The 12,760-nt window shown below is 39.3% G+C and overlaps 1 protein-coding gene across 3 annotated transcripts in view; it reads left to right on the plus strand.

The window, feature by feature from the left end:
• The first annotated feature begins 6,615 nt into the window (after positions 1-6,615).
• Positions 6,616-12,760, plus strand: part of LOC137284942 (ubiquitin-conjugating enzyme E2-17 kDa) — a 29,826-nt gene continuing 23,681 nt past the window's right edge. Inside the window, exons 1-2 of one of the 3 annotated variants that reach the window (XM_067817023.1) lie at positions 6,616-6,802; positions 8,906-8,969. In XM_067817023.1, coding sequence (XP_067673124.1) covers positions 6,779-6,802; positions 8,906-8,969 — 88 coding nt within the window. In that variant the 5' untranslated portion in view covers positions 6,616-6,778. The remainder of the gene's footprint in view (positions 6,803-8,905; positions 8,970-12,760) is intronic. The other 2 variants (XM_067817024.1, XM_067817025.1) reach the window with 2 other exon arrangements.

Here is a 12,760-nt window from a genome sequence, read left to right on the forward strand (position 1 = left end):
CATGCACACACGCGCACACATACACAAAAAAAAAAACCACAAAAAAAACATAAAACAAACAAACAAAAACAAATGATAAATAAGGATGGAATACAATGTCATGTGACAATATCTACCTCATACTTTGGAAAATATTTTTAAAGGGATCGCATACAACACCGACATTTCACCACATCTTGCTGAGTCAAGACAAAATTGTAAACATTTCATTGCTTTTCTTTCCCTCCGTCCATCTGTTCTGTCAGGCCCTCTATCTCACTCGGGGAATTAACAAGATTTCTTATGCTTACCTCCAAGAAAAGAGAGAGTGTATGTTCCTCGAGGGTCTGTTGTGAAGAACATGCAGACAGGGTAACGTCATTCTAGAGATCGGTCAGCATCAGACGATCGTAATTATCAGATGAACGATCCACAGAATTCAGTGGCCACCATGCTTATCATACAAACGTTTGGGAGTTACAGGTAGATAAGACATTCCCCAACAACATATGTCATATTTGGGATTTCACTTTCTTAGTAAAGTACAAATTCTAGTACTTTTTTCGGTCGATTCCCATCCGGGATTTGAACCCGCACCCTCAGAGTCAGGCACCTAATCGCCAGCACACAAAGTCAGCCGCCTAGCCCGCTCAGCCACCGCGACTTCCACAAAAATGAAAGTCGGACAACTGGTAGTCTAGACTGCGTACTTTGTGTACCCCTCTGATGAGTGTAAATTGGCACAACTCCCACAGCCGAAAGCTATGATTACACGATGCCATTTAGAAAGTGGTCAAATGCAACATATGTCATATTTGTCCGACATATTTACCAGTTGTCCGACTTTCATTTTTGTGGAAGTCGCGGTGGCTGAGCGGGCTAGGCGGCTGACTTTGTGTGCTGGCGATTAGGTGCCTGACTCTGAGGGTGCAGGTTCGAATCCCGGATGGGACTCAACTGAAAAAAGTACTAGAATTTGTACTTTCCTAAGAAAGTGAAATCCCAAATATGACATGTTGCATTTGACCACTTTCTAAATGGCATCGTGTAATCATAGCTTTCGGCCGTGGGAGCCGTGCCAATTTACACTCATCAGAGGGGTACACAAAATACGCAGTCTAGACTACCAGTTGTCCGACTTTCATTTTTGTGGAAGTCGCGGTGGCTGAGCGGGCTAGGTGGCTGACTTTGTGTGCTGGCGATTAAGTGCCTGACTCTGAGGGTGCGGGTTCGAATCCCGGATGGGACTCAACCGAAAAAAGTACTAGAATTTGTACTTTACTAAGAAAGTGAAATCCCAAATATGACATATGTTGCATTTGACCACTTTCTAAATGGCATCGTGTAATCATAGCTTTCGGCCGTGGGAGCCGTGCCAATTTACACTCATCAGAGGGGTACACAAAGTACGCAGTCTAGACTACCAGTTGTCCGACTTTCATTTTTGTGGAAGTCGCGGTGGCTGAGCGGGCTAGGCGGCTGACTTTGTGTGCTGGCGATTAGGTGTCTGACTCTGAGGGTGCGGGTTCGAATCCCGGATGGGACTCAACCGAAAATAGTACTAGAATTTGTACTTTACTAAGAAAGTGAAATCCCAAATATGACATATGTTGCATTTGACCACTTTCTAAATGGCATCGTGTAATCATATTCCCCAACAACGTTCGCAGGGGAGGATCATCAGTCGAGTAAAGAGTGATCAAAATGACTGGAAGATCACCTTCAGGTTGGAGATATGAACGACGCAGTTGTCAGCTTCAAAACACCAAAGGAATCGTTAGGAATTAGATCAGTGCGACTTGTTTAGTTTTTCCCATGACATCATTATTTAAACGTTTTCTTAAATCGTAAATAAATTGGGGATTTTAAAAAAAATTATTTTTTATTTATTTTTATTATTATTATTTTTGTAAATTATTTTTCGCTTTTTTGTGGAGACTGCATTCCCTTCCCTCAGAGGTGTACTCCTGTCATATTGTCGTATCTGCCTACGTTTGGTATCCTTCAGCGCCTTGAGCAAGCAATAATTGCATGGATATATGCGCTATGTAAATATCCTATGATAATAAGTTACATATGAAGTTACTACAGGAGTAACATCGTAGGAAGAGAACTGAGAGGTCGTTGGGTAGTTGAAAAGGATTCTGTATTGTGTAACTTATGTGGAAAGTTGAAATTGTCACTTCAGTGGTATCATCGAGTTCATATGGTTGATGGGGATTAGCTCAATGAACATTACGTTGACGAAAATGAATACATGAATGAGGTGAGCGGACTTCCAGCTCAACCATGGGCGTTTCCTACAAGCGGCATAATTCTTCTCGCGATCGTCCCTACGCAGACAGTCGGAATACCGGACCTCCACACACCCAGTGCTGATGTGAGCATACATATATACAGTTTTAACAGCAATGAACAGACAACGATTCAACAAAGGACAGACACAGAAACAATAGCACTTCCTTCTACAGGTGATGTGATGACAGACACAGCCAAGGGGGATAACCAATATAGGCCATAAATGTCATATACAGTAATCAATGGACATGACAAGGAGGAACAAGGTAGCTGACAGGACACTGTACGCTGTGGTAGTGATAAAAATTATGAATGCAGATTAGATAACAAAAATAAATCTCATATGGCTTGGTTGCATAGTTTGTGGTTTTTAGAAATATTTGGACGATGGCTGTCCTGAATTAGGCACTGTAACAATGGGAAAGAAGTACCTGATATTCTCCACTCCGTGACCGACAAGACGGTTTCTTCTTCACACCGTCACCCACCAGTTTCCTGGGCACGTTACACGGAACAGCAAGACATGATCCTATTGAGGTAATGCTTTAACAGGCTCATGTTTAAGGTCAGGTCCGTGGTTGAGTAGATGGGGGGATAGACGGCTTCGATCTCCTTCACATTCCACTCTGCTTTTAATAATAATAAATTCATTTGTAATTATTTGAATTCAGCACCACGGAGGGACACACTCTAAGGGTCACAATCTGTGATTATTAATACCCAGATAATTCAAGCTTCCTGTGAGGCGATAGGTTATTAGTCACATGACCTATCCCACCAGGTACCCAGTTTGTGCTGGGTGAGCAGACGCAGGTTTGAACCAAATCACTTGCCTAAGGTTGGACCACATGTATCATATTTGCTTCGTAGTGGAGCAGGACTGGATGAAGACCTAGAATCTCTCAGTCAACACACCTCACCCATCTAATTACTGTCCACGCCCAACGTTGCTCAACTCATTTTCGGGATTGAACAAAAACTGGTCGCCATGCTGTGTGTCAGTGTTGTATCCATCTCACGTCGAGTGGATCCAGAAGGGGTACGTTGCGCACACCTCTTTTGACCTGCAAGTTTTAAAATGGCAATTGAAACTCTCGTGAGAACGGGTGCAAATGAACTTTGCACCCTCACTCTCCCTTTTTCAAAAAGCTATATCCGGTCCTATAAACTGCAGCATGTTAATTAATGGGATAGGACTGGTTCAGACTTGTGCGGCAGGTTGAATTCAAACAAGGATTTTTGTGTAACACGATACTCTGTAAGGTAGATTGTAAAATGTACAACCATGGAGAATCTAAAACTAATTTGAAGTTGATTTACATTTCACCGCGTGCTGACACAATGTATGGCCCCTGGATGCAACACGGGCCGTATGGTCTTGGTACGTGAGCGATCACATACATAGGGTAGATATGCGTTAACTCTGACACATGGCAGTATCAGCTGATAATCCCGATCTCTTATCCTGTTTGGCGATAAGAAACGTGTCGTAACAAAGGTTTGAATATTGTTTTCCTTGGATCAATCATTTGCATAACTGCCGCAAGAATATTTACAGTTGTGTCTACCTGCACCGAAACCCCATCCACACACCACGACTGAATATTTTGTTACGTTCTCCTCTATCGTTATAGCAGGATATACACATGGACAAATGTATTGCAACACCCCATATATTTCGTAGTATCACTGTTACTCTTGACCACAGCAAAGGAACTTATCCAAACCTCAATTTAACTTACTATCTTGAAAAACTGACAAACCGAATAATTAAATGACAAATCTAAACGCACAAGAACGAGTGAGTGAGCGAGTGTGGTTTTACGCCGCTTTTAGCAATATTCCAGCATGCAATATCACGGCAGGGGACACCAGAAATCGACTTCATATATTGTATGCATGTGGGGAATGGAACCCGTGTCTTCGGCGTGACGAGCAAACACTTTCACCATTATGCTACTCCACCGCCCCCTCACAAGAACGAAAAATTGGAGTTCAGTCATAGAATCAAACAACACACAATAGAAAGAAAATGATTTTTGTAGTGCTAAAACTTCGGTCATTTTCAAGATTCTGGCTTACAATCCTCAAGAAATCACGCAAGTATCAATAACAGAGCACAATCAATATCAGGTGCATCTATGCTAGCTACAATAACATCTGTGACCTCCACCTCACTGACTGCTCGATGCCTTTAATTTGACGTCGGTGCATACTGCGATGAATATCTGATGGTGGTCTTGTTTAAAGAACTTGTTTGCATAAATGTGTGTGTGCATGAGAGCGTGCAAATGTGTTCGTGCGTTATCTTTCCTTGAACCTTTAACATAGCAATGGAAACAAGAACAGCACAGATTTGTTTGTTTTTAACAATAAATTTGTATAGAATGCCATACGATCACATTAAGGGAAGTAGTCAAAAAATGACCTGATGTATTGGAGCAATCCATCTTTAAACTTCAAAGTTATATTTCTCCCCGCCGATTCTATTTATAGTTGAAGCAACAAATGAGGTAGGTGCCATGATGTATCGATGTTGTGTCATTAAATATCTTGTTTTAGGTGCCTTTTATCATTCCATGCACTTGCAACGTGGTGGGAGTCGTTTGTCTCCAAGACCCCAGAGAAAGAGTTTTGTAAATGATAACGATGCTCATTGTGTTTATTACTGGATTGTCTGCCCACACTCGATTATTTACAGACAGCTGCCCTCTCAGTCTAAGGAAACGTACTCTCAGAACTATTCGTTACACTGCATTATTAGTGGAGAGTAACGAATAGTACTGAGACTAAGTTAAAAATTCACTTAAACTGGCTGCCATATATGGTTGGAATGTTGGTGAGTGCGGCTTTAAATAACCAACCAGTAGAATGAGTTGATGATAATGTAATTTCAACATCTATTTCGAATTGGTGGGTTAATGTTCTTGTATTTTGTAAACATAAATATCTTCACATTAACGCATTGTTCCAAAAGTTTACGCCTCGATCAGGCGGCCATACTTTCAAGGGAGACAATCTGTGCACTGTTCCTTTCTGTACAAGGTCACCCTAAAACTTTACCTACAGTCTACCTACCGCTTTCTGTAGGCTGTGTCTCACCAGCGACCATATAGCAGACTATTTTATGGTCTCTGGTCATACACTGACGTTTGATTGCTCATGTACGTAATTGTTCAAAGGACGTTGTGATCACTACTGTTCCAGCTATAGATAACTAAGTCTTGACCAGACAATCCAGTGATTACAAGCAGTCAACCCTACGTCCGAGTCCACCTATCATTAGAGTCAATGTAATCTATGTACCGCTCCTGGCATACCACTGGATTCCAAGTATACGCAAACTTTATCACATTAATACAGTAGAGTACCTTAATTAGCATAATCGGTCACTGGTATGGTTTAGTATAGGCAGGTCGAGAGGAGGTAGTGTGGGGGTGGTATAGCCTTTTGATGTAGTTTTTTTTTTTTTTTCATTTTTCAGAAAAAAAACGTGTAGTTTTGTTTGTTTATATTGAAACTGTGACACTGGTTTGGCGATTTTTCTTTTGAGAAGTGCTGTAGTGTTTACACATTTCAAATCGTAATGTCGAAGTCAAGCTGACGCCCACATTTAGGACGGTAAATGATGTGGTGATTATTTTAGGTACATTCAAACTGAGACTATATACGCCACTGACGGTCTCGATTACATGACAACATCAAAATACACTGCGCTTGCTAAAGACCGTACCAAGTCAGTGCTTTCACGCGACGGCTGACCGAGTTGTATTTTTAGTAACAATATTTACGGAGTCTGAGATCACCTGTCGTCTCGATGGATTCGCTTAGAACTCTGGTTAATAATCCGGATAAGAAATACGCGTTGTCATTTTTTCACACTCGCTTCTTTGACAAGGGTATGAGAATACAAATCGACAAGTCGTATCATAATGTAATAAAAAAGTTTACATCTCTAAAGTATCCGAAACTTATTTTATATTTTGGGGGGTGTCCATGCTCCAGACGCGAAATCTCGTGTGTGTGGTGTTTTTTTCCACCTATTTCAGCATGTAATATTTATATTTTGTCTCTGGCCAATTCCAATACTGCCCTCTAACAATGTAATGATGGTTAGTAATTATCATGATTATCAACATCATTATAATATTCGGGATTCACTGGAGAAGAGTTGACCCCTTCAAAACTGTAGCTCTCAGCCTCTGGCCCCATTTGCGTCATCACGTGGGAAGTCCTGGCTTCTTGTCGAACTTTTTGTCAAATCATCACGGGTGACGAAAGTGCGTGGGGAATGTTCACGAATGATTCACTGAAGATTCAAGCGAACTGTGCCGTGTGGCAATCTACGTCATTAGCGGAAGTATCTGCTCGTGACCCCATACGCATGCTCAGTGAAGTTACAGTATCCATGCAGTGTTGAGCAAGTAAAAATTGGCCCCAAAAACTAGGAAAGAGGAGGTTTTTAGTCATACATCTCCAACAATAAACACTATAATACACTATGGCTCTTAAAAGGATAACTAAGGTAAGAATTTGAACGATCACAAACGTTCAAAACGACAGAATTTGCCGGTATGAACAGCCGTGTTGAAAAACTGTTTCGTCTCTCGTTTTCACCAGTGGTCGTGTTTCAATTTGCTTTGGTTCTGTGATGTCAATTAATTAATGTACCGCTGTTATTAGGTATTCTCTAATGTACTGTTATCTTAACTATTGTACATTGTATTGTTGATGTTCATCGAAATTACAAATGGCCACCCAAACATTCCCCATTTCAATAATCTGCATAACTTTGAACAAGGAAACTAATGTATAAATCCGGTTTTTGATATCTGATTAATGTTTACGCCATATCAAAGACGAAGGTGTTTAATGTTCTGTTTGTTCTTGTTTCCAAGACCCGCTGGAGCTTCACATTGTATCAACGGACATCGATGATACGGATTTATATGACTCATCATGACTTCGTAGTCATTTAATTGACATTACATGTGCTATTCTGAAGCATTTTTTTAAACAATAGGCCATATCCACCAGTCTTACTTGGTTCTAGCGTCATCATTTTCTGGTAGAGACAACGTTTCCTATATGGACGAACCACAGGTGTAGGTAGATAGTGCGACTAGACTTTCAATGTTGGTTAACCAAAGCACTTCCTCTTGAATATGTACAGACACCAGAGGCTAACCTTTTACCGTGCTTGACATTTGTTTAGTGTAACGCGATTGGTATACTACTATGACTACATCAGTAAGTTGCTTATTGGTATAGCATTAGTTATTAAAGTGACCTTATCACTATCCATCCTTACAGTTTTCACTATCCATCCTTACAGTTTTCACTATCCATCCTTACAGTTTTCACTATCCATCCTTACAGTTTTCACTATCCATCCTTACAGTTTTAATGAAAGATATCCACTCATAAATCACATGTATTTCTTAAATCAATCCATGCCTAAGTATAAATAGGCATATGGTTTTCATAAAACGCATAAACCTAACCCTAAACCCTGACCCTTTTCAGGTGCTTTCACAGAGATTCCAGATAACACTCATAAGTACCCATGAGCAGGACACAAATATCTTATTATGGTTAAGATAATGTCCTACAGCTCCACAACTCCAAACTTATTTTAATATGTTTATTTATTTATGTCATTCAACCCTATAGGTTGAAGTGGAACTCCTGGATAATGTCATTGTTTTCGTGACAAAGTGAAGCAGATGGCCAGTCTTGGTTACTGGTTCATTGTGAGAAATAGTACTAAATTTGTGGGTAATACCCAATTAAACTATGTCTCCCAAGCAGGTTAAGAATTTCTTTAGCTTATCACAGACACTGACCTCAAAATTATTATTTCAAATAATAAGTGCTACAGATAAGAGGTTTGAATTTCTGTGATCTGTATGTTATGTCACGGACATTTCCCCAAAAATTAGTGGACACACAATTTTGACTAAAAATGCTCAGGAAAATATTTGTTGTTGCCTCTGTTAACCATGTTGTATGTTTTGTCTTAAGTATTGTGATGAACTACAAAGATAGCAACTCAGCAGGGCCCAAGGTCTGTGTGAATCCTGTCCTGTCTTCATAATAAGTCAGTTTGCAGTCATGCAATGCAAGCTGTATTTATGGTCCCAATGGTATCTTTTATGCAAATTGCCTGAAACAAGATTAATCAAGAACATCACCTTGCCTGACGAAAGGGAAAGGAATAGCCCAGAAACATTGTGTAAACAATAGAGAGGAAGGTGACATCCATAACATTTTTGTCTTAGATCTCCTTGCCTGAAGTAGGGCGGTAGAGTAGCATTGTAGCATTTGCCTGCCTTGCTGTAGAATCAAGTTCTATTTCCCACATGGGTACAATGTGTGGAGTCTGTTTCTGATGTTCCCCACCCTGATATTGCAGAATATTTCTATAAGTGTCTTAAATTAAACTCACTCCCGTGTCTGAACAGTGTGAGGATACAGCTGTTATCAAAATATTATAAATTTGACACGTCTTTAACGTTAACAAAACTGGACAGGGCTAGCAGACCTTTGCGAATATTCATTCCTAGATTTTCTTGTTCATGCAGAATTTGTTTTAGATGACCATCCTCACTTTCAAGTAATGTTTCAGGAACTGAATGACCTCGGCAAAGACCCTCCTGCTCAATGCTCAGCTGGACCAGTAGGAGAGGATTGTGAGTTGAACCACAGTAGTGATTTACGCTAAGTTCATGGTAGTGGCACATTTACAGTGTTGGCTGAAGAGCACGTTTTTGTCTTAGACACACAAGTATGAGTTTGAACATACTTACCTAACATTTGTGGGTCTTGTGGACGCACATAACATTTGTGGGTCTTGTGGATGCATTAACTCGAATAGCATTAATTTCCACTCACAAATAAAAAATGTACATCTTTGTGTATATGTCCTAGCGTATTGGGTTATTTCATGTGAAAGACGACTGCGAAATGTTTATAAACATTTCCGGTTCATAAACTCTTCCGTTTGTTAATCAAAGCCAGTTTTATTTGTCTCGCACTTTTCATGACCAATACCTAAACCGGTTACTTGATTTACATCTATTTTCGGTTTTGCATAAATTATTGTACGGTGTGGTCCGTAGGTTTCTTCAGCCAATCAGATGATACCTATTGAAGGGCTCAGCAATGTTCCTAATTTGGTTAGCTTGGGGAAAATATCACGACCTCATGTCAAGCTGAAAATAGCCAGGCAAGTCAAGGGTATTCTCAGAATGGGGTAACTGCGCGAACAAATATAATGCAGAATAAATGCGAAAACTTGAATATGGGCGTTGATTTTTCTTTTATGGGCGCTAAATATTTTGATATTCTACAACAGACTTGTGTGTTTTTTTTCTTAGAATTTGTCAGAGTGAGTGGATATATAATCATCATCCAAAGTTTGATATTTACCTTGGTCCGTGAAATACGGCACATCCTTATAAGGGAGTCGTTTACTACGGTTGCGTAAAATGTGACTGCTCCTGCGAGGACAAGCCATCATATTCAGGCAAGTTTAGGCAGTTGGTTTGGCAAACTACCGCTCAAAAATAATTACCAGCTGAGAAAACCGGTGAAAAAAATGACACAGAAAACGAACCTTTGCAAATGAAACAAAAAGTTGAAAAGTGATTTTACAGTGGCTGACTTACAACAACTGGGTAAGATTTGAGAGATTACTTGTCATGACTTGCCATGTCTGTATTTCTGAAAGCAAGACCAATGCATTTACTGTTGGCTGCCATAATTATAGGCTATTCTGCTATTCAAGCTACATATCTGAGACGGAATATCTCTACAGTTGTCTCCAAAGTGCTGAATGACAAGGAATGTGCAGTTCAATCTGCAATGCTGAATATATACTGGCTAGCAAATTGCTTCATCACAATGTGCTGCAAAATGTGATTATGCATGCTTCATGGACTATTATTTCCAAAAACAGTAGGTTGTGATTCAGACTCAATGAAATACACATCTCACTGTGGAGTTGACGACAGACAAGATGCCATAGCTGATTCATGGACCCTTCCAGTTTGTTTTTGAATCTCTAATTTTTAAGTGAAGGGGTCCAACAGACCCCAAGAAATTTTAAGCCAGATCAGACACTGCCTTTAACTGAAGTACCAAAAACTGATAGGATTGCATTGTTATAGTAAGCATTTGGTTTTTTATATGAGTACTATGGACTACTGAAATGAAGAAATGTGTAAGTGCACTCTGACCTCACTTGAGTGTAAGTTGTTAAACAGAGAACAGAAAAGAACTCATCACTTTAATATCTTTTAAAATTGTTTCATTGATACACAGGATAAATTGTCTACTTTTTTTGTCTGTATAATGCTGTGACCTACATCCAAACCCAGCGATTTCAAGAGGTCAACCATCTTTGGAAAATCTGTGTGGGGTTTCTCTTTCATTGCAATGTTGTATGTTTTTCATCAATATTTCTGTATTTTACAGTCAGTCTTCATAACGGCTTGTTCTAGTTGCAGTTTTGAAACTCCAGATGTACTGCAAATAGTGGTCAATATGTACAGAGGGCTTATGTTAACTCACCAAGTTTGTGAATTTTTTCCTTGAAACCTCATTGAAAAAACAGCCCGATCTGCACCCATTATGTCAACTACTTTTGTCTTGCTTCTGACAGAACGTACAATACATTGATCTTTCAGTTTCACAATAAAACAGACAGGCTCTACCTTCTTTCCAAGAATCACAAAAAGAATAATTTGACGTCAAGCTTCTTTTCATCTTTCTGTTCAGAACTTTGATGAAAACAGCCAAAAGATAAATATTCAAAACCAACTTTCATGTTTCGTTCTGTTATTGGCTGACCTTTATATTTCCACAAGATCCTTAGTTTAATTATTCAAAACAAACGTTTCAAACTGGTTCGAGAGCCTTTCTAAGGTTTCTGTTTAGCTTGGCAAACTGGATTGCCACTGAAACCAGTTTGGTTCTATTTACATGTTGTACTATGGCTGATAAATAACTCGTTCTGGTCAAAACGGGCGTAAAAGTAAGTGATTGAATCAACAATGCTTTTGTAAACATTCACATTCAAAAAGGGATTTGAGACAAAGACCTGCACTGGGTGCTAGCTGAAATACAAGATAGGCTGCACTGAGCAATTTTCACCTTCAGCAGTGCAGTTAGTAAATCGCCCCCTGACACAATTTTCAATTATTCATTTAATTGATGAGACATGTTACATGTGAATCTCACAGTGACATATAAAGCTTGTAGTGGGGATTTGAGAGAGCCAGGGTATGAACTTCAGTTTCTAATCACATCACCCATATCTTATCAGGGATAGAAAAACACATTGTCTTCAAAGGGTGCCATAGGATTCCAGACAGGTAATTTAGATGTGCATTTGTGTAAATTAACGCATGTCCATACTTTTTGATGATCCTGTTAATCTCAAAACATGACAACAATTATGCCATTTCAATTTATTGTTTATTCTAAGATGCTTTGGTGAAAAATCAGAGGCGCCGACAATACTTTATCAGACGATAATGTGCACTTTTAGCATTACCGTCACAATGTGTTGAGGTCACTGTGTCATTCTAGCCTGCCCCCTCGTAATCAAACGTTTTTGCATTACGTCACAATGTAACTGATGGATGTCAGTTGCCATCGTCTCATACGGCCACCCACAGTAAACTGCTTTGTCGCATCCTGTTTCTTGGTTTACAGTTGCGTCACACAGTTTACATCAATGGTGGAAACATTACGTTTATGTTTTCCGAAGGATAAAATGTCTCATAGTTCGACTCAAAATTTTACAGAGACAAGGTAATGTTTGCAATGTTTACATTCCCACAGTGCAATCGTAGAATGTCGCATGACTAGTCAGTTTCAGCTGAATGTACTGATCTAAACTTTCGTCATATTGCCTTATTATGGTTTAAGAGAATCACAGATGTTATTAAAATGACCTAGAGAAGATATTTAACCTGAACATAAACCATCCCCAAACTGTTCATCATTTGTTTTTCTAGTAATGTTTGTCTTAACGTAGGGGGCTGACACGTCAAAAGAACAGCATGTCAGTTAGCCCTGTGTGAGGATTCTTAATTTAGATCACAGAAACCATTGTTTGTTTTCTGCCATAAGTTGATCAAAATTAGGTTTAGAAATTATTATATACAGCATCTTAGAAAAGAATACAGTTGTTCTACCACCATGTATAGTGTAATAAAGCCTGAACTATTAGATAGGTAAAGAACTCTAATGCAAGTCTGTAATAGTTCAGGGTGAAAGTGTGCTTTATTACACTATACATGGCGGTAGAACGAACTGTATTTCTTAAATAATCAATAAAACAATACCTAGACCTGTAAACTTGAGGTGAAAGATATCCTGAACACTACAATTTCAGCAAGAATAGTTTATTTTATTCTGCCCTAGACCCATAAACTAGCACACAAATTTATGTTATCATCCAAAACGTAATTAC

Source organism: Haliotis asinina, chromosome 5, assembly GCF_037392515.1.
Source record: "Haliotis asinina isolate JCU_RB_2024 chromosome 5, JCU_Hal_asi_v2, whole genome shotgun sequence".
Classification (NCBI taxonomy): Eukaryota; Metazoa; Mollusca; class Gastropoda; order Lepetellida; family Haliotidae; genus Haliotis; species Haliotis asinina.